The 22,012-nt window shown below is 36.2% G+C and overlaps 9 protein-coding genes across 9 annotated transcripts; 4 read left to right on the top strand and 5 right to left on the bottom strand.

The window, feature by feature from the left end:
• Window positions 1-228: 228 nt before the first annotated feature.
• On the top strand, window positions 229-1,338 carry BSD2 (Bsd2p; the record flags this gene model as incomplete). The annotated part of the gene is made up of 1 exon (XM_004178939.1): window positions 229-1,338. One exon carries the CDS (start codon window positions 229-231, stop codon window positions 1,336-1,338), a length of 1,110 nt encoding a protein of 369 aa, XP_004178987.1.
• A 1,818-nt stretch (window positions 1,339-3,156) lies between these two features.
• On the top strand, window positions 3,157-4,395 carry LEU5 (coenzyme A transporter; the record flags this gene model as incomplete). The annotated part of the gene is made up of 1 exon (XM_004178938.1): window positions 3,157-4,395. One exon carries the CDS (start codon window positions 3,157-3,159, stop codon window positions 4,393-4,395), a length of 1,239 nt encoding a protein of 412 aa, XP_004178986.1.
• A 172-nt stretch (window positions 4,396-4,567) lies between these two features.
• Window positions 4,568-5,914, bottom strand: TBLA0B06430 (tRNA threonylcarbamoyladenosine dehydratase; the record flags this gene model as incomplete). Its single annotated transcript, XM_004178937.1, has 1 exon — window positions 4,568-5,914. The coding sequence occupies one exon, from the start codon at window positions 5,912-5,914 to the stop codon at window positions 4,568-4,570; it is 1,347 nt and encodes a 448-aa protein (XP_004178985.1).
• Window positions 5,915-7,637: 1,723 nt separating this feature from the next.
• On the top strand, window positions 7,638-9,713 carry TBLA0B06420 (NAD-dependent malic enzyme; the record flags this gene model as incomplete). Its single annotated transcript, XM_004178936.1, has 1 exon — window positions 7,638-9,713. One exon carries the CDS (start codon window positions 7,638-7,640, stop codon window positions 9,711-9,713), a length of 2,076 nt encoding a protein of 691 aa, XP_004178984.1.
• A 162-nt stretch (window positions 9,714-9,875) lies between these two features.
• On the bottom strand, window positions 9,876-11,225 carry TBLA0B06410 (uncharacterized protein; the record flags this gene model as incomplete). The annotated part of the gene is made up of 1 exon (XM_004178935.1): window positions 9,876-11,225. One exon carries the CDS (start codon window positions 11,223-11,225, stop codon window positions 9,876-9,878), a length of 1,350 nt encoding a protein of 449 aa, XP_004178983.1.
• Window positions 11,226-12,304: 1,079 nt separating this feature from the next.
• ERV41 (Erv41p) lies at window positions 12,305-13,547 on the top strand (the record flags this gene model as incomplete). Its single annotated transcript, XM_004178934.1, has 2 exons — window positions 12,305-12,335; window positions 12,511-13,547. 2 exons carry the CDS (start codon window positions 12,305-12,307, stop codon window positions 13,545-13,547), a joined length of 1,068 nt encoding a protein of 355 aa, XP_004178982.1.
• Window positions 13,548-15,590: 2,043 nt separating this feature from the next.
• Window positions 15,591-16,088, bottom strand: TBLA0B06380 (uncharacterized protein; the record flags this gene model as incomplete). Its single annotated transcript, XM_004178933.1, has 1 exon — window positions 15,591-16,088. The coding sequence occupies one exon, from the start codon at window positions 16,086-16,088 to the stop codon at window positions 15,591-15,593; it is 498 nt and encodes a 165-aa protein (XP_004178981.1).
• Window positions 16,089-17,031: 943 nt separating this feature from the next.
• On the bottom strand, window positions 17,032-17,835 carry TBLA0B06370 (uncharacterized protein; the record flags this gene model as incomplete). Its single annotated transcript, XM_004178932.1, has 1 exon — window positions 17,032-17,835. One exon carries the CDS (start codon window positions 17,833-17,835, stop codon window positions 17,032-17,034), a length of 804 nt encoding a protein of 267 aa, XP_004178980.1.
• A 2,708-nt stretch (window positions 17,836-20,543) lies between these two features.
• On the bottom strand, window positions 20,544-21,938 carry ITT1 (RBR-type E3 ubiquitin transferase; the record flags this gene model as incomplete). The annotated part of the gene is made up of 1 exon (XM_004178931.1): window positions 20,544-21,938. One exon carries the CDS (start codon window positions 21,936-21,938, stop codon window positions 20,544-20,546), a length of 1,395 nt encoding a protein of 464 aa, XP_004178979.1.
• Between the last annotated feature and the right edge of the window lie 74 nt (window positions 21,939-22,012).

Raw genomic sequence — 22,012 nt, 5'->3', positions numbered from 1 at the left:
TCTTTTCGTCTCACCTCCTCATTGTTTCCATACAAAAAAATAAATATCAGGTGGCAAAGGTGAAGTAAAGAATACAGAATAGGAATACGTAGTCAGATATACTAGATTGATATTATTGCATTAGCATTCTTGATCCCTCTACACTACAGACTTTTTATATCCTCTCCTTTTTATGGTATATTTATACACATATTAAATATAAAAGAATAATAATAATAATAATAAATTATGTCCCCACTAATACATCACGACAATACTGCTCAGGGTGATATAGAAACAGGTCTACTAGACGATCAACACTCCACACCAACAAGTAACTCGGTTGAAAATGACAACACACAGAATGATAGAATAATCGATTCTTCTTCTAGTACCGATATAGAGTCTAATCGTCCCACAAGTCCCCTCAATCAAGAAAGTATTGATACTGCCAGTAACGACACACAATTAAATACTACACAAAACAATGGGTTATTGTCAAATTTAAGAAATAGTGCTGCTAGACGAATAGAATCAATCGGCTTCCATTTCAATGTATTAGATAGAGTTTTCCAAAGGCATCATAACGATGCTTCGTCATCATCTGCCTTTTCGGCATTATCCACAGATTCGATAAATGATAATACTGCTAACGGTAATGAACCACATCGTCATCACCATCATCGTCATTCTTCTGCAAACCCATTTTTCAATCATGGTGCATCTTACGACGGGGTATTCAGTAATCTATCAGCTAAACCTACTTCCAATAATGAAAATCAAGATGGTTCAAATGATGAAGATCAACCTCCTTGTTATGACGATGCAGCAAATGATATGGCTCCCTCTTATTACCATGGTACAGGTGATGGATCAAATTTATATTATGACGATATCTGTATCGAAGGTTTACCTGTCGGAAATTTTGCTAATCTCTTATGGAATATCATTGTTAGTACATGTTTCCAATTTGCAGGGTTCTTAATTACTTATGTCTTACACACATCTCATGCTGCAAAACAAGGTTCAAGATTAGGTTTAGGTGTCACTTTTATTACTTATGCTTTTTCCATGGTTCCAAATGATGTAACTTCTAAAGTTGGTAAATATAAAAAAATTGATAGAATTAAGTTAAATGATCCAATGGAATTTGATAATTTGCATTTATATTCAAAACCAACTGAACAAGATAATTTTGAATCCACTTTGGGTCATGGTTTAGAAGAAGAAAAACAAAAACTACCTTTGTTGGCTGTAGCAGTTGCATTATTAGGTTCTTTCATTATTGTTAAAGGTATTTTCGATTATATTAAAGTTAAAAGAATGGAAGCTAGATATTTGGCACAAGATCAAGTATGACAAACCTCATATTTTTTTCCTAATGTCTTAGTATTTCTCTTCTCTCTCCCTCCTTATGACTAAATTCTTTTTCTTTTCTCATCTCCTTTTTTATTTGTAATAAAGCATCATTTGTCACACTAATATCATCATTACTATTATAATATTTTGCATCAATCAAACTTCATATAAAAATTGCAACGTCAGATCAGTTGCTCAGCATTAATAAATTAAACTCTTTTATTTTTTTTTTCCTTCTCAACTTTTTCTTTTATTTTTTTGATTAATTTCCCCTAAAATTTCAATCTCATCTTCTCTTTTAATGTCCATTTTTCAAACTTCTTCACATTTAAGTTACTTATTTGTTTCATACTATAACAGGTATTTTTTTTTAATTCATTCTTATTTTTTTTTATTTCTCCTATCCTTTACCCCCTTAACTATATTATCACATCACTATTCCTCTTATCTACACCTTACAATATATATTAATATCACAGTACATTACACCATTTAGTTATATTTTTTTTTAAGAATGGAAAACATTCATTCCTTACTCAAATTGTATTTAACAGGAAGAAAATTTAATCTTCTTTCTAATATTAATCTGTCTCAATTATTATTTAAACTTATTACACTTACTTTTTTTTTTATTGTTAATTATATTTACTCTATATATACAAATAATTAATTAATTTTTACTGCCACTAATTTTTTTTTTTTGAACAAGTGCAAAGAAATTTTGTAAATTTATCGTTATATTCTTTTTTTTTTGCAAGAAAAAAAAAAATAAACTCTTCATGCATTTGGACAATTGATGTAAATCGTCATTATCCGTTTTCCATATTTTCCTTTTGACCAATTACCTTTGATGAATAATTTGACTTAATAATCATTATTTAAATATCTTCTATATACCATTGTTCCTCTGATAACGGTGTGTACTAATTCGGTCCTCCTGCGGAGTTATCAGCTAAAACCCGAAAATGGTAAATCTCAATTTCATCCGCTTTTCTGATCTCTATTCGGTGTGTAGAATAGAATTTAAAATTTGTAAAGACTAAATTATATTGATATATACAAGAATCTTAAAAAAGTAAATTGATGATTCAAATACAAAAAAAAAAAATTAAAAATATCTTTATAATATTATAGAAACTACACTTTCAAACTCCAAAGTTCAGAAAGTTGTATTATTTTAATATTATTCCCTTTTGCTTTCTTTATTTGCTTCATTTTCTATCGATTTAACTCCTTGAAGTTCAATCACCAAAATAAAAAAATAAAAAATTAAAAAAAAAAAAAAGAATCCCTAATCACTAATTTTATTTTTTTTTTTTGAAGAAAAGAATATCATTACTTAATAATATTCCAACGAACACAATTTTTTTTTCTTTTTTAATCTTTGTTGCATTTTACCATATAAATAAAATCATATCTTTCTAATATATGCCAATCTGGTATTACTACTTTCACTAGCCTCATATCAATCGATTTATAACCTCAAACATTCAAGTTAACTTGAATAGCAGCATTCTGTGAAGACGCTATTGAAAGTCCCGTTTTTTTATCTTATTCTTTGGAGGTGTCACAACATCAGCATAAAGAATTTTTAGAATAAAAAAAAGCATATTAAAGACAATTTTGTTTGTTTATACTTTAATTTTTCTCTCATATTCAAACTGCCTACTTTTTTTTTTTTAATTTCATTATTCAAATTGCATTTATCCTTTTTTTAAAATAAAAAAGAAAAATAAAAATAAATAAATAAATTAGGCAATACTACAATCAATCAACTTCTCTAATATCAGCTATAACTTATAATTTTGAATTTTTTTAATGACCAATGCGAATAAGACTTTAATTTATAGTCCTCTTTTCGAAGATTCCAAATTAATTAATAAATCATCCTTCCCAATTCATTATCCACCGCCTTTCCCTGCACCAGGTTCCGTACCATCTTCTAATAACACTGGTACTGGTACTGGTCCCCCTTCGTCATTTCCACCACCTTCCTCTTCATCTTCAGGTGGTCGTGAACCTTCTAAAATTGATTCTGAATATGAAGGTCCTAAATACAATAAAAATTCTCTTGAGTATATCTTACGTTCAGGATTGGCAGGTGGTATATCTGGATCATGTGCTAAAACATTAATTGCTCCATTAGATAGAATCAAGATTTTATTTCAAACTTCAAACCCTCACTATACTAAATATGCAGGTTCTTTAGTGGGGCTAAAAGAAGCATTCAAACATATATATATTAATGATGGTATTCGAGGATATTATCAAGGTCATTCAGTGACCCTTTTAAGAATTTTCCCCTACGCGGCTATTAAATTTATTGCATATGAACAAATAAGAAATGTATTAATTCCATCAAGAGAATATGAAACACATGTAAGAAGATTATTAAGTGGTTCTCTTGCCGGATTATGTAGTGTATTTGTTACATATCCATTAGATTTGACAAGAGTTCGTCTTGCATATGTTACTGAACACAAGAGAATTAAATTGACCAATACTGTTAAAGAAATCTTTAATGAACCTGCATCTATCACATTAATAAATAATAAATATATACCGACTTGGTTTGCACATTGGTGTAATTTTTATCGTGGATTTGTCCCCACAGTACTTGGTATGATACCGTATGCAGGAGTTTCATTTTTCGCGCATGACCTTTTACATGATATTTTAAAACATCCAATTATAGCACCATACTCTTTATTAAAATTGACTGCTGAGGAAGAAAAGATTCGAATCAAGAAAAATCAAAGAAGGCCATTAAGAACATGGGCTGAATTAGTATCTGGTGGATTAGCTGGTATTGCATCTCAAACTGCAGCTTACCCTTTGGAGATTGTTCGAAGAAGATTACAAGTGAGTGCATTATCTACAGCTAATATGTATACACATGAATTTTTATCAATATCCTCGATATCCAAAAAAATTTATCAAGAAAGAGGTTGGAGAGGGTTTTTCGTAGGGTTAAGTATTGGATATATTAAAGTGACACCCATGGTTGCATGTAGTTTTTTCGTTTACGAAAGAATGAAATGGTATTTAGGTATTTGAAGATCAATTGTTTTATTATATATTCTTTTGCATTTATGAGTTGTCTACTCTTACGTATATATATATATATATGTGTGTGTGTGTGTGTGTGTGTGCCTGTGTGTGCCTGTGTGTGCCTGTGTGTATATATTTCATCTAATGTTATTTTTTTTTAATTTAAAAAAATTGTTAGTTAACGGAATTGTGAATAATATTTTTCTTCATCAAATCTTTTAGCTACTAAATCCAAGACTTCTTGTGGGTAAACCTCATGTAACTTTTGGTTACCGTTTAAGATTTTTAATTCATGATCTTTTTGTTCCTCCTTTGTCATTAAAACCACGTTTTGCAAAGAAACAGGTAATGAGGGATCCCATTTGGATAAAGTCAATCTAGTAGAAAATCCCGAGATTGGGGATTTACCTCTAAAGATTTCCTCCACTATATAACCCACATCCTTTAACGCGATAGGGACCCTTTGATCGGGCATTCCGATACGGGTCATTTGACCGGCTAAAGATTGGTAAATCCCGTCGTATAATTTAATTCTATTTTTACCTTCTATTGGTTCCATAGGATAACCAGATACTTTAGTTAAAACCCAAGTGGCAATAGTTAACCCAAAAATACCTGGCATGGTCCCCAAGACAGGTAAGATACGGACTCGGAAATCCTTTAGGGCACTCAATTGATCTACGGACCCCTTTTGATATTCATCTTCAGGTAAAGGTAATAATTTGGCCTTTCTAGGATCAGGTTTTTCTGCACTAAACACTACAGGGATACCAGTGGTGATACCTCTTTTCTTTAATCTTCTTCTTACTGATCTAGCCAAGGGATCTTCTTCAGTGGTGGTCATATCACCAACATTAATACGAGTTGGATCGCTCTTGGCGGAAGCACCACCAGAAGAAATGACATCAATCTTGTGACGATAGACATATTCCAAAAGATCCACTTTTGTATCGATGTTATCTATACAATCGATAACAAAGGTGGGACGTTTATTATCATGAGAATTCTCTAGAATCAAACGGTCAGCATTTTCAATGGTCCATAATTCATTTATAGCTTCAATCTCACACCAAGGAGCAATTTGAGACATGTGAGTTTTCAAGCACTCCACTTTGGGAGTCCCCACATCATTCAAATTGGCACATGAATGTCTATTCAAAGAACTTAATGAGACTTGATCGAAATCAATGATTCTAATATGACTACACCCGGATCTAATTAGCATCGTCACAACCCATGACCCAACCCCACCTGCTCCAACAACAACGATATATTGTTGTTTCAATTTCTCCATCCCATCTTCCCCCAAAAACGCATAATTTCTAGCCAATTGTTCTCTAAACAATTCGTCATCATAATCCTGAGTATCCAATACCAATTTTTTCTTGTATTTTTTCTTATCACCCACAGGTTCCTTTACATTTGTTGGAGAAATGCATTGAGATGACAACACTTGCCATGATTTACAAGCTGCTACTGTCAACAAAGCTGTAGCGGTAATGACTTTCCAAGTATTATTGCCCATTGTTATTTCCTTAAATATGTGGGGAACTTCTCCAATTTGTATTACTGTTTGTATTTTTCCCTTCTTTGTTTACCATTTTTGAAACTTTTTTTTTTTTTCAAAAGTTTTTTCAATTCAATTCAATTCAGCTCATCGAAATTTTTCTAAATGTCAGATCTGGAACCGGCCAAATCTCCGACGGCTTTACCCATTCAACACTTTCCGCCATTCTCCGACGGTCATCCTCCATATTTGAGCAACCCCGTTGCCGGGAATGTGATGGAGAATGTTCCGGGCGGTTCCGGCGACACGAAAAACGATCAAACAGCAATAGCATGAAAAACGACACAAAAAAGAAACGAGAATAGACAAGAAATCGACGAGATCTGGCTGCACCGCCAGGGTCTTGCCAAGAAAAGCATCGCCTACGACCAGGGACAGAGAACCAGTACCCCGAAAATACCGCAGAAGTGTTTGCAGTGGCACCATCGCCAGGCCCAGCCGCACCTTCTTTTTTTTTTTTTTTTTATTTCTTTTTCTTCTTTATAATATTTTCCCCTCCCCGTGCCTCCCAAAAACCTCGCCACCCCTATTTACTATCGCCTCAGACGCATTCGGAGAAACTTCCCTATTCTTATCCATTGCCCTATCTTTAGAAAGCTTCCCTATTCCTATTCCGATCCCTAACCATCCCTATCGCTAGCTCTTCTCTGATTCGCCAACGCCGCAGGTGGTGCGGCAACACACACGGCCTCGTAGAAACTTCCCCACCGGGCAAGCGTAGTCCCCTATCTCGCATTGTCGGGAATTGTCGGGAAATGTTATCGGGCATTACCGGAACCCCTCGCCCCTAATACAAGCAAAATCCATCGGGAATTCTCGGGACCGTAGCCGGAAGAACCACACAATGCGCGGTGCCGGCGCCATTCGCCCGGCGGTGCGTTTGCCATATCAGGCAATGCCGGCCCGGGGATCGCCGAGGCGGGGGTATCCCGGGCCGGCATTGCCTGATGAGGAAGGTGGCGAGCGCAGCAATAAGAAACGCACAGTGACTGTTCTGGGAATGGATGTAGCCCAATCGGGTGCTGCGCGGAATGTGAGCCCAGGCAACACTGCAGTGCCGCCCAGCGCTCTGACTCTTTCAGGTTTTATATATTAATTAATTTACAGCAAAACGGTGAAATACTAAGAAAAGTGAGAGAATATCATATAACTCATTGTGTATGCTTACTACAAAGTTCGCTGTACATCGACGATGGAGTAATAATACCCTTTACGTTGCTTTTTTTTTTAATGTTAGCATCAGATGATCTAATTCAGGGTCAATAGAATATGAAGAAATATATGTCGTCTTAGTATAGGACCACCCTGGGAAATGATTCATACTTTACTAAAGCGGTCGGCACTCGGCGGCCAGAGTTAATGAAACAGAAGATAAAAAAAAAATTTTTTTAATTTGAACATGCAAGAGCATCGAACATGGAACATTGAAAATCAAATATCGAGAGCTAATATGAGTAAATACTTTCTTTTTTTTTGTTTGCTCATAATCAATATATATATATATATATATATGTAAGCTTTTGACAAGATAAATTTAAGGTTTAGACAAGAGCTTTATTATTTTTTTTTTTTTTTTACTAATAAAAATAATATTCAAATATTTTTTTAAAATTTTTTTTTTTTTTCCCAACACAACCAATTGGTCAACCTAGATTGGTCAACTTTCTTTCCCTCCGTCAAAATGGCAACTGCTCCTCAATATCCAAAATACAATACTACCACCACTAACAATGGCAATACTACCACCACTAACAATGGCAATTCCATCAGCAATGGTACTGGTTCATTGGAACGCGTATCTTCACTCGACGAAACTTCCCAAAAGAGTAACACCATCTCGCCTTCCCAATCGAGTATTTTTTCCCAGTCCATTGTTAGAAATGGAATGATTTACCAAAGTACTTCGGAATTGAATTTGGAATCTTTGAAAAGTTTAAACTATTCTAAAGATTTACGTACTTTTACACAATTGAGAGAAATTGCCAATGCCAGTAGTACTAATACTATCCCATCAGTGATACCTATCCCCGTCGATCAATCTTTAAAAGTAGACAACACGATTAAATGTTCGTTATATGGTCGTTACTTGATTAATTCGCCTCTTTTCAATAAACATACGGCCTTCACCAAAGAGGAAAGGTTACAATTTGGTCTAACTGGGTTATTACCTTCCAAGATTGAAACTTTAGAAGAACAATTGGATAGAGCTTATTCTCAATTGAATAGTCTACCGGATAAGATTTCCAAAAACGATTACATGTCAGTTTTAAGACAACAGAATAAAACGTTATATTTTGCATTGATCTCTCATCATTTGAAAGAATTGATTCCAATTATTTATACACCCACAGAAGGAGATGCTATTGCGGAATATTCTAACCGTATTAGACAACCAGAAGGTTGTTTTCTTGATATTATGGATCAAGAATCAATACCAGAAAGATTATCTGCATTTGGTGAAGCTAAAGATATAGATTATATTGTTGTATCTGATTCCGAAGGGATCTTGGGGATTGGTGATCAAGGTGTTGGCGGTGTTCGTATTTCCATCTCCAAGATGGCGTTAATGACAGTTTGTGGTGGTATACATCCGGGTCGTGTGTTGCCAGTTGTTTTGGATGTTGGTACCAATAATCAAGGTTTAATTGATGATCCAATGTATGTTGGTAATAAATTCCCTCGAGTAAGAGGTGCTGCATACGATGAATTTATCAAGAAATTCATTGATGCTGTGAAAACACAATTCCCCAATGCAGTGTTACATTTCGAAGATTTCGGATTCCCCAACGCAAGAAGAATCTTGGACAGATATCGTGATGAAGTGAATTGTTTTAATGATGATATTCAGGGCACGGGTGCTGTTGTGATGTCATCATTGATTGCAGCTTTGAATCATACAAATCAAGTCTTGAAAGATATTAAAGTGTTGGTGTTTGGTGCTGGTACTGCAGGGTTAGGTATTGCGGATCAAATCGTTAGTCATATGATTCAAACTGGTATCTCTATACAAGAGGCTCGTTCCAAGATATATCTGATGAATGTTAATGGTATCATACTGGAATCACAAGAAGAAATTTCGACTCCGGGTCAAATGTTATATGCTAAAGATGATAAAGAATGGGATGGTATAGATACTAAATCGTTATTTGAAGCAGTTTCGAAGATAAAACCTACGTGTTTGATTGGTTGTTCGACCGTGGCAGGTGCATTTAATGAAAAAATCATTAAAGAAATGTATAAACATAATGCAAGACCAATTGTTTTCCCTCTATCCAATCCAACAAGATTGCATGAAGCTAAGCCGGAAGATGTGATGAAATGGACCAATAACGATGCTTTGATGGCTACTGGGTCACCATTTGCAAATGTGGATGGTTATAGAATCTCTGAGAATAACAATTGTTTTTCATTCCCTGGGATTGGGTTGGGTGCCCTATTAGCACGTTCTACTCATATTAGTGATTCGATGATATCGGCAGCAGTAGATGAATTGGCATCTCTATCTCCTTTGAAGCCTGGCGATTCCAAACCTGGTCTATTACCCAAGATGGATGATATTAGAGAAACTTCAGCAAGAGTGGCCACTGCTGTTTTATTACAAGCGATAAGGGAAGGCAGTGCTAGAGTGGAACATTTTGATCCAACAGATGCAACGGCTGTCCGAACTGTGATTCCAAGAGATTTCGACGAATGTTTACAATGGGTACAGTCAAGAATGTGGAATCCAGTGTATAGACCAATGGTTAGAGTTTATTAGGAGAATGTGCTGTGTTTTTTTTGTTTGTTTTTTTTTTATACGCCGGGGATAGAACGAATGACGATGCACACGATAATGCTTATGTAACTATTGAAAGTATAGTAACTATGTAATGGTATTTATTATTAATGATATTCTATAAACCTTTATTTTTTTTTCCGATTATTTGTTGCCGCCTGTACCGTCGTCAGTGGTCTTTGCCTGGCGTCTTAGATGTAACTTGCAATGTCTATTCAAATTCGACTTGACATTAAAAGTCTTGCCACAATTTTCCCAATTGCATTTGAAAGGTCTATAGTTTGTATGGACATACATGTGGGTTTGTAACGAACTGGATCTGGTCATTAGTTTGCCACAAATCTTGCACTGGTGTCTTGCGACTTTGCGCTTGGGCAATTTCTTGTTTGATTTGGATTTGTATTTTCTAATGATTGGTTTACTTTGTAAGGAAGCAGGGGAGGAGGGGGAGGAATTAGGAGATGCGGCCTGCGCGGGTAAATTTGGAATATTAATAGTTTGAAAAGAGTCGGAGAATTCCACGGGAGGAGGAGGAGCAGCGGCTGCTGGGGATTGGAGCGGCAACTGTGGGGGGCTTGAGATTGGGGTTATTATGGCGGAAGTGGCCGGACCGTTGGAGATGGGGAGGAATTGCGAGGAGATCGAAGGCAGAATGACTTTTTGTGGTGGCTGTGTGGAGAGTCTTGCCTGGGAATCGAACATGGTTGCAAGGGTGGGGAGGTGGGCAGCGACGTGGAGCGAAGAACGAGGCTGGAGAGGCGACGTGGAAGCTGAACTAGCGGAGCTGGAGGAGTGGAGGGTGGAGGAGGAGTGAAGCGACGAGGAAGAATGGAGCGCCGAGGAAGAGTGGAGCGACGAGGAAGAGTGGAGCGACGGCAAGAACAGCGGCTGCTCGGCGGCTGTGTTTAGCAAGGTGGCGATGCTGTTTTTGCGCGCCGGCACGGCCTCAGTTCTGGCAAAGAGCGGCTGAGCCAGAGGCGACGCGTACACAGGAGGAGTGACGTGGGCGGCTGTGTACGGAACGTGTGTGTAGGAGGCAGAAACGTGAGGCAGCAGGGGAGGAATATATGTGGAATGGGCCGCGTGTGCCGCCGCCGCGGAGTGTCTGGCGTCCGTGGGGGGGCAGTGGCGACGGCGTGCAGCGTGGAGTGGGCGAATGTAGAGTGGGCGAGCATGGACAGCTGGGGGGTGGAGCGTGGAGGTGTGGTGCGATCTGAAGGGATCGGGCAAGATCGGTGGAGATCTGCGACGGGGCACGTATATATAATGCGGTGGGGCGCACATTCCGCAGGGCCAAACACAGGAGGTGGGGCAACAAGAGCGTGCCGTGGAGCGTAGCATGCCGTGGTGAGAGTCGTCGCAGCCTAGTCGTATGCTTGTTGCAGGGTGTCCTTTGTAGCGTGGGGCGGAGAACAGTCTCAACAGGGTTAGCGTAGCGGCCACGTTGCTGACGCTGGCGGGTCGCTGGGTGGAGCGGAGGCGATGCGGCCACATTCCCAGGGCATTCGGCGATGGTGGCAGCCCCAGGCAGACCAGACCTTTCTGGGCAGACAGACAGCAGGCACGGCCGGTACGCCCGGCTGCAAATGGCAGGGCCGTTCTGGGCGGGCCGGCCGCTGTGTCCGCTACGGCCGCGCAGAACACGCCGCACAGGCAGACGCGCCGGACTTAAGCGCGGAATGTTGGTCGCTGGTGAAACGCACGTGGCACGGTGGCAGGCGATAGGAGTTATCGCGTCTTAGTCAGCCAGGCGTGGCGGGCGAGGCGTGGCGGGCGGAACGCCAGGCTGAAAGGACAGGCAGAAGGACAGGCAGAAGGACAGGCTGAAAGGACAGCGTCAGCACCACCGTCAGCACCGCCAGCACCGCCAGCACCGCCAGCGTCACAGGGCCAGCGTCAGCACTTGGCAGCCCCAGCTATAGCGCCACTTCTCACGCCTTCTGGGCTTCTCGCTTGCAGCAGGCCAGACCGCCTGCCAGACTTCCCAGAGCATTCTCCATGCTGGCTATATATACTGCATTCTCGGTCTGCGCTCGCGCTGTTCGGGCCATTGCCGATGCGGAAATGTCGGCCGGCCGTATCGCATTTCCGGTGCATTCTCGGCCGAGAGCTTATTGCCGATATGCATTTGTGGCCCTGTTGCAGTTGCAGTTGCTACCGGCTAGAGGCAATAGTCAGCAGTCATCGGCGACTGACACTTCTGGATAATGCTGGGTGGAATGTGGTAGGAATGTGGTGGGAATGTGGTGGGAATGTGGTATCGGTCCATGTGCAAGGGTCCATGTGCAAGGGTCCCAAGACATATTGCACTTGTGATTTGTAATTTCTTATTTCTCATTGTAAGTCGGAACTGGTTGCCTTAACGGGCAATGCAATGCTCGTATGCAATGCTCATATGCAATGCTCATATTCGTCTCTGCCTTGCTCTGGTGTTTTCTCTTGTCCGGGTTACGGGCGCTTGCGACGCTGCGCACGCGCAGCGTCCCGGCATTGTAATTGGAATAAAAAAATAAAATGCTATCTGACAAGTGATACTTGTCTACATCTAAAAGAATCTATCCAAACTATCCATCATGGCTGGTTTAAAAACTTTTGATGCCTTTCGTATGTTAGAAAATTATCTTTTGGCTTTGCCTTTGGCTTTGCCTTTGCCTTTGCCTTTGTGCCGTGCAGTGCAGTGCAGTGCAGTGCAGTGCCGTGCAGTGCAAGTGCAAGTGCAGTGCAAGTGCACTGCACTTGCACTTGCACTACCCCCCCCCTCCCTTATAACATCCCCCAGCTAAAACTGATGATCAACACATCAAAAAATCAAAAAAAGTAGGTCTAACCTCCATCCTAACCTATTTCTTCCTCCTACTCATCACGTGGACCGAATTCGGTAATTTCTTCGGTGGCTATATCGACCAACAATACATCATCAATAATGACAAATTACAAGACCAAGTCCACGAATTGGTACACATCAACCTCGATATCTACATCAAACTCCCTTGCAAATGGCTCGACGTAAACTCAAGAGACATCACCGGCGACCACACTTTTGTCTCCAACTATTTGACTTTTGAAGATATGCCCTTCTTCATACCTTATGGTTCCAAATTAAACATCCTTCACGATATCGTCACTCCAAATATCGACCAAATCTTGGGCGAAGCCATCCCCGCAGAATTTAGAGAAAAACTAGACACCATAATACCTTTGGATGAAAATGGTAAACCCTTGTACGAATTGGACGGTTGTCATGTCTTTGGTCAAATCCCCGTCAATCGTGTACAAGGTGAATTACAATTCACAGCAAAGGGCTACGGTTATATGAATTGGGAAAGAACTCCTTACGAATTGATCAATTTCGATCATGTCATCAACGAATTCTCCTTTGGAAACTTCTTCCCCTATATCGACAATCCCTTGGATAACACTGCAAAGATTAACCTCGATGATCCAGTCACTTCATGGATTTATGACACTTCTGTGGTTCCATCTTATTATCGTAAATTAGGTGCCGAAGTAGATACTTTCCAATATTCTGTCAGTCAATATTCTTACAACGGCACATCTTTGCAAAAGATGACTTCTTCCACTTCTGTCCCAGGAATTTTCTTCAAATATGATTTCGAAGCATTATCCTTGGTATTGACCGATCATAGAATCTCTTTTTTCCAATTCCTAATAAGATTGGTCGCAATACTCTCATTCGTAGTTTACACGGCAGCTTGGTTGTTTAGATTGTTGGATAAAGTTTTGATCATTACTATGGGTCCAAAATGGTCTCTAAGATATCAACCTGCTGCTCAATCTCAACCATTATTAGATTAATATTTTGTAAATGCATATTTATACAAGAAAAAATTTTTTTTATATAATTAATTATATTTAATTCTCTCTCTTTTTTTTTTTTAATTGTAAAAGTTGGAAACAATTCATTAAAAATTATCCCCTGATTAATCAAAATATATATAAGTAAATATAAACATTTGTCATTACTTTCTGCAACCACTTGACATCTTCAGCATGAGTGCCATGACCAGCGGTCAAACTGTTCAAAATATTGTTGCTCATAGTTTAATTCTTAAACATCATTAATAAAAAGTATTATTTGATAATGTTTCAAAAGTTACTATTGATACTGACTTGGTTAATATATCTGCTATATTGTAGGTTTAGAATCAGTAATAACGGAGCAAATGACTTCATCATTAGATAATTGTCTGGCAAGTTTTTCTTCAACTTACTTAGATGGATAAACATTCACATAGTATAATATGTTTTGCAACCACTTGACATCTTCAGCCTAGGAGTTTTGTTCAAATTCTGTTTCTAAATCATCGATGTAAACGTCTGGATAATCAGGTACTTTCCTTTTTTTGCTTGTTCAGATCAATATGTACACCTAAATCTAGCAATTTAGACTCCATAGAGTGTTCCTGAACGTCTTCTGGACCGTTAGATAAAACTATTATATCATCTACGAACAAGCAGACGATTAATTTTTGATCCAAAGAATCTATTACGAAATTTTTTGTTTTTAAATACGCATGGCCATAAGTCTACTTCAGTTAGTCTACAATTTGCTCCACTCTATTTCAATCCATATAATGATTTTAATAAAGGCATGACCTTATTTTGTCAAATGCATATGAGGCGGAGTTCTGATGTATAGCTCCTCTTTCAATGGGGCATAAAGATAGGCTGATGATATATCTAACTAGGTGATATGTTTGTCATTGTCTAATGCTAGGGTAAGACATTCCATTAGTGATTGCTGATGAACAGTGTTTGTTGTAGCGTCTTCATCAGACGTTTCCTTTTTTTTTTTTTGTTAAATCTCCTCTGGCAACACATCTGCTTTTATGCGTACCGTCTCTTTTAGTAGTAAATATAAACATTGAGTTTATAATTTTATCTTTAGGGACAGCAATAATAATTTGTTCATCCCATATATTTTGGTTAATTAAACTTTTTATTTCTTTCAGCAAGGATAGTATCGAAAGTTGAGCATGGGTGTCATCAGGATCATGGAAGTTGTCATCAGGGAAGTCTTCATCAGAAGTATCATTGTCGACATATAGAGGATCATCTGAAAGATGAGTATCAAGTACACTTGGATCTAATTGAAGGATAGAAGTGTTGATCACTGTAAAATTTGCAGTAGAGACTTCATCTGGTTAACTAGATTGAGAAGTAGAGGTTATTGTTTTGGTGGGAAAGCCTTTGGTGTCGACAACTTCTTCGATAGATTTAACGTAGGTGTTAGGACCATCTATAATGGTAGGCGACGTTTCTGGAATATCAGTAGTATCTAATGTGGTAAGACCAAGATCATCTGCAGAGATATTGTCATCTGTAGAAGGGGTACCGCCTATAGTTGGACTAGTAGAATCGTAGAAGCTTAAAAGTTCATCAAAAAACATTAGGTGTGGAATCAATCATAGGTTTGGTTGATTCGCGAACAATTTCATAATTGGAACTCTCAAGAACCTTATTATATGTAGGTACATAAAATAAGTAACCATTGGATTCAAAGCGTAACCAAATAAACCACATGGATCGAGTTTACCATCAGTATCAGTAACATGAATAATAACAGATTAATCAAAGGGTAGTATCATTGAGACCATGTAAACCAGCCTTTGCTGCAGGTGTAATATTATAAACAGAATTACAAAAAAACATTGCCCATAAGAGTAGCGAAACCAACAACATGAAACCATAAATCATTGGATAATGAACAAGAGGGTAAAAGTGTACGACAATCATTGAGAAGTAAAAGATTAGTACATTCAGCTACACCATGGGCAGCATGATTAGCAGTAGTCGTATAATTAGGTGTAATTCCAAAATCAGAAAAGAATTGACGAATCAAAGTGTTGGTAAATTCAGAACCACGGTCCATGTGAAAACAGAGAACTTTCGCGCTGAACTGATTATCAATAAATTTAACCAAATTCTTAAAAATACGAACAACAGATTCTTTAGTTTTATTGCGAAGTGGAAAACCCCATCTAAAACGAGTGTTTTCATCAGTGAAGGCAATAAAATATTTAGGAGAGGTAGCAGTGATGTGATTAACTGGACCATACAAGTCAGTATGAATATATTCAAATGGACCATATTCTTTTTGATATTGTAGACGAGATTTAGAAATATGTTTATGTCTTCTTGCCTTACCCTGCATGCAGGTGACACATGGTCTAATCCAGTCCAATCGATCATATCGCTGCGTAAACTACCAATGACTTTTGCATCAATGGTACGTTTAATATCTTTAATATTTAGATGTCCAAATAAATTGTGAATCATTTGCATGGTAAAAATATGTTTGGTTTTGCGGATCTGAAATAAGTGAGAATGATTCATAGCGGGATATTTCAAGTATTGAACGTGAAGTCCAATATATTTACCGATATCGAATAGGGGAGCAATGATTTGATCATCTGAATCTAGTAATAAACGATTGCGAAGATCCACAGTGATACCTGATTTTTCCAGATCATGCAAGCTTAAGAGATTACAATTTACCTGAGGTGCATAAATAGCCTTAATATGAAATTTATCAGCAGTATCGTGGTCAATAACAATATTACCTTGGTCGGATACCGAAAGCTCATCATCGTTTGCAGCATAAAGATGGTGATCAGTAATAGCAGAGAAGTTATTGAGAAGGCCTTTGTTTTGTACAACAGATATTTCTGCACCAGAATCCAGAATGAATACATCATCTAATGAGATTTGTGGTGAAGTAAGCCTAAGTGAGACATCATCATCATCATTAGGATCAATAATGATTTGGTGAATTTTGGTTTTAGTTGTGGTTCCCTTAGAGTTGGTAGTTTTGTTGTTTTTGGGAACAGAGGGTGACGTTGGAGTGGTAATGATAGTAGTAGTCGATTTTAGAAGTTTCAATAAACTTGGGACATTTGTCAGCAGTATGTTTTAAACTTTTGCATAATTGACGTTTGGTACTAGAATTTGGGGAAGGTTTGGGTGCTTTTTCACGACGACGAACATCAGTATAAATATCAACAATGTCATCCAGAAGATCTTTGAGTCCATAATTATTTGTTTTTTTTAATCTCCGATAGTCTTGTTGGAGGAATTGATAATCACCAGTGAGGTTGTCAACGATTTGTTCACAAATGTAATCATCACGTAATGGAAAATCAATTTCAGTCGCTTTTTCCTTAAGACATAAGGTATAAGAATGAAATCTATTATCATCTGAGATACAATCATATTTAATGGAATTTAAGGCTTTTACTACATGGTTATAGTCAGAACTAGCTGTAGTTGTGACTTGAATTTAGGCACATTCGGTAAAATTGTATAATGAGTGGTAACCAGTGTTTAAGTCATCTTGAAACCAAGTCGGATAGGCTTTGACATGGACATAGGTTTGAGATATGTTAACAATATATTTCTTGCAGTCGATATCTGGAGTGAGATTATCTGTTTTGGATTTGGAGAATACAAATTCCAAGTCTTGTGATCTAAGATGTGATGCAAACGAGCGAATCCATTGCTCAAACTCTGACTTATCAGAGATATAGTACAGGTTATGGGTAGTGGTGAGTATTTTGTTAGAGATAGTTCTAGGGTAAATGGAACTGAAAGAACTAAATTGATTGTCTGAAGATTCATTTGCAGTAGTGGGAGTTGATCTATCAAACTTTGGTAGAATCAGTCGGTAGAAAACTAAGTTTGAATCCGAAAAGTAGTTAATTAAAGGAACTTTTGAATGATGGAGTAGGCAAAACGATGGATGGATCGGTTTTGGATTGAGAATGCATAATTGATGCATCATATTTAGCATTTGATCTTGAATTGATGAATTATTTTGCTGAGCCGTTGCAAAGCGTGATAAGGCATCTAAAGTATCAATCTTGAATTTAGTGAATTCAGATTGGAGGTGTTCTAAGGATAGTGTGATATGGCTATCATTAGATTGGGGAGACAAACTTGAGTCGGACTTATTAGATTCACAGTTTTTATTCACAGAAGCATTAACTGAGTTATTAATAGAATTGTTGGTGACATCAGAAGAATCGTCAACAGCAGCATGAGTGTCATGACCAGCGGTCAAACTGTTCAAAATATTGTTGCTCATAGTTTAATTCTTAATTAAGTAATCTGTTTGAATAATTATTATATTATTATTATAAAAAAATTCTCCTTGCTTCTTTCGAAAGGGAATATATAATATATACAGGATATACAATGAACAGTTATAAACTTTTGGGATATTTTCGTGGTAATTTATACTTCAAAAAATGGATAGATCCACCATCAACGAATTGATGGTCTGATATTAAAATAGAACCTATCACATCCTAATACCTTCTTAATATCACTACTTGGGTATTTTTAGTAGTGAGGACACTTATGCTTAATGCATGTTGGATTATTTATTATATTAAGTTGTTATTAGTTGTTGTATAAAGCCACAATTACGACTAAATTCATACTTTATTAGCTATTAACACAACCCCACGACTTATGACACATAATGCCACAGCTCTGACAATTCTCTTAATTATGACTAACAGTAATACTAATATTAAGGATGCTAATACCGTTCACTTTTACTTCTAAATGATTGTCGTACTCTTTTATCCTCTTGTTCATTATCCAATGATTTATGGTTTCATGTTGTTGGTTTCGCTACTCTTATGGGCAATGGGTCTTTTTTTTTTATCTAACTCTGTTTATAATACTACCCTTTGATTAATCTGTTATTATTCATGTTACTGATACTGATGGTAAACTCGATCCATGTGGTTTATTTGGTTACGCTTTGAATCCAATGGTTACTTATTTTATGTACCTGCATATAATAAGGTCCTTGATAGTTCTAATTCTGAAAAAAATTTGTCGACACCAAAGGCTTTCCCACCAAAACAATAACCTCTAGTTCTCAATCTAGCTCACCAGATGCAGTCTCGATTGACAATTCTTCAGAGATCAACACTTCTATCCTTCAATTAGCCTCAAGTTTAATTGATACTCATCTTTCAGATGATCCTTTTGACACCCATGCTCAACTTCTTCAAAACACTCGATACTATCCTTGCTGAAAGAAATAAAAAGTTTAATTAACCAAAATATATGGGATGAACAAATTATTATTGCTGTCCCTAAAGATAAAATTATAAACTCAATGTTTATATTTACTACTAAAAGAGATGGTACGCATAAGAGTAGATGTGTTGCCACAACAAAGTGGAATAAATTGGTATTAGAGAATATTTGGTAGATAATTGTGGCCTAACTAAAGTAATGTTATGGCCTTTCGAATTCAAAAAAAAAACAAACAAACATTGATTGTCTGCTTGTTTAATAGCCTTATCTAACGGTTTCCAACAGATGCTCAAGATTTAATCAATAGTTTCAAAAGACACCAGAGTTGTAAGCAATGATGATGAAGTAAATGTCATGTTAGTAACCTATGATATATTAGGTTTAGAAGTGAGTTATATTAAAGGTACCTGGCTATTCACATTGATGATATAGGAGTAAATTTAAACAAAAATCCTATGCCTAAGATGTCAAATGGGCTGCAGAAAGTTGTTGGCTATTTCTTTTATATTGGTTTTAAATTTATGAAAAAAGGCTTACCAGAAAACTGGTACAAATCTCAAATTGGTCGCTGTTGGTGAAGCTATTCCAACATTATTTTGCTTAAAATAACTGATAAAACAATTAACTGATGATGATAAAAAAAAATATTGCTTTATGGTTTAAAACAATGTGGCAATGTGTTTTTAAAAATGATAAATTAATTGCTTGTTTATTTGTTGATGACATGGTGGTATTTTGAAAATGAATTAGAAGATACTATGAAAATTTGTGGACATGTTGCAAAAAAAGGTTTGATACTAAGATTATTCATGATAGTAAACTAATTAATGATGAAGCAAATTATGACATTTTAGGTTTAGATATAAATTATAAACTTGGTAAATCTATGTCTATTGTCATAGGAAATGAAATGACGGATAAGCTGAAACACTTAGCCTGTTACTCTAAACGATATTGGCTACCAAAAAATTGTTTGTAATATTTCCTATGTTACATTTAAATTTAGATATGACATTATATATTACGTGAACATTTTGGCTAAAAATACGTCGTATCCATCCAAAAAAAAGTTACGAAATTAGCTACTCATTTAGTTAAATATTTATGAACCGAAATATGGTATTATTGAACGTTTTTATAAATATTCGAAATAGAAATACTTGTAAGACAAGACTTTATCCCTAATATCCTAGAGCTCAGGCTCTCCCGATCTTACTTTATTGCTGAATTCAACAAATATATATATATATATTGCTGCTACTTTCACATTAAATGTTTGCTACACACAGGCACACTTCAAATTTTGACTACATAGTTAATCCTAATCCAACTTCTGGATTTACTTTGGCCTCAACAACATCAAATTTTAACAGTCCATCTCATACTGATAAAACAAATAAATAAATTTCAGATATAAGTTCTTCGGTACAAAGGCCATGTGACTTAGAGATAAAGTTCATAAAAAATGATCTATTAATGGAGTACGTTCCCATATAAGATAATATTGCAGATGCTTTAACCAAATCACTTATGATTTCAAATTTCAACGACTTAACAAGTCATTGGATATACGGATAGATGATTTACGCAATGAGTGGTGAGTGATCTTTATACATAAATATTTAACTAAGATATTCAATCTATATCTTTTAATTTATATACGCTATATTTTTTTTCAATTAATCAATCAAATTCTTGGAAAAAAAATGACCACACGTAAAAACAATCATACCTTCATTAATCATCTACACCTTCCATACCTTCAAATAATCTACCATAACATTCTGATCGAGGTTCTCTGAAATGAGCATAAGGATCATCTTTATATAAAAGATAACCACATATGAAACAAAACATACTATCACACATGGAACATTTCATTTTATTACATCCTTCACTTCTTTGAACTACTAATCGACAAGTAGGGCATCTTTGAAGGTTAGACCCTTCTTCTTCAATTGCTAAATCTAATAACTTATCTGCCAAATACTCATTAACTTCTATCTCAAGTATTTTTTTACCATATTTAACTTCAAGTTCTAATTTTTTTTCAATATTATCTAAATCATCTTTAAGGTCTGTATATTCTTCAACAACTTCTCTTGGAATTGTGAATTTTTTACCACATTTATTATGATAACCGTGCCATGAATGTAAACAGTCAAAGCAAAATGTAAAATCACAATAATTACAATGGATCATAGAATCATCTAGATCTTCTTTAACACACCATCGTTCACATCTTTTACATATAACACAAGAATTAAAACAATGTTTTGATAATTTTGTCGCAGCTTGAGAATGATATAATTCTTCAAATTTCTTACATAAATCTTCATTTAAAATCGTTCTTAAGAATTTTACATCTATTAAGGGGGTAAACAGTTGTTTAATCATATCTTTATAATTCCGAAAATTATCTAAATTAATTTCTTCAAATTTACAATCAGGACATCGTATATTTAAAACATCACCATTATTAATCATATTAGTGAAATATGATTCAGAACATGGACGACATAAATAATGACTTTCATTTTGACATGGTATCTTAACCATCTTATCTCCCTTTTTTGTATCCATACAAATAGAACAATTATAATTTGAATGTTTCATATCATAATCTTCAAGACTAATTCTAATATTGTCGAAAATTTTGAATTCTTCCTCATCTTTACAAACTCTTCTATTTTGAGGAAATAAAATAGTACTTGAATCTTCCGAAATAAAACTCAGTACTAACATTAGAGTTGGAAAAAACTCATCAAATAGCTCTTCATTATTTGGATTTGTAATTTCGTTAAATTCATCTACAATGCTCTTTAACAGTAGAGATTTATCATCTTCTGTCATCCACTGTGATTCAATATTCAGCTGTATCCCAGCTTCCAATTGTGGGTATTTCAAAGGATTAATTTTAAAACTAATAAGATCTGAGGTAAGTCTTGAAAGATTAATACTTTTCTTATCTTGGAAATTAATTGTAACATCTGTAGCAAGGTTAATTCTTACTGGAACACATCCACTTATCGTAGAAGTAAGTGGAGATTCTTCAGGAAATTCATTTACTTCCATTTCTGGATACATGTCTTTCAAAATTGTCAAGTCATCTCTTAAATTATTCTTGTCCATTTGTGCTAAGTTTAGTAGCAAATTTTTTTATTTATTTATCTTATTTTTTTTTTTTTTCTTCTTTAAAAACAAAG

The sequence above is a fragment of the Henningerozyma blattae genome, chromosome 2, assembly GCF_000315915.1.
Source record: "Henningerozyma blattae CBS 6284 chromosome 2, complete genome".
Taxonomy (NCBI): domain Eukaryota; kingdom Fungi; phylum Ascomycota; class Saccharomycetes; order Saccharomycetales; family Saccharomycetaceae; genus Henningerozyma; species Henningerozyma blattae.
The sequence above is the reverse complement of the archived record's forward strand: the minus strand, read 5'-3'. Positions and strand labels throughout refer to the sequence as shown.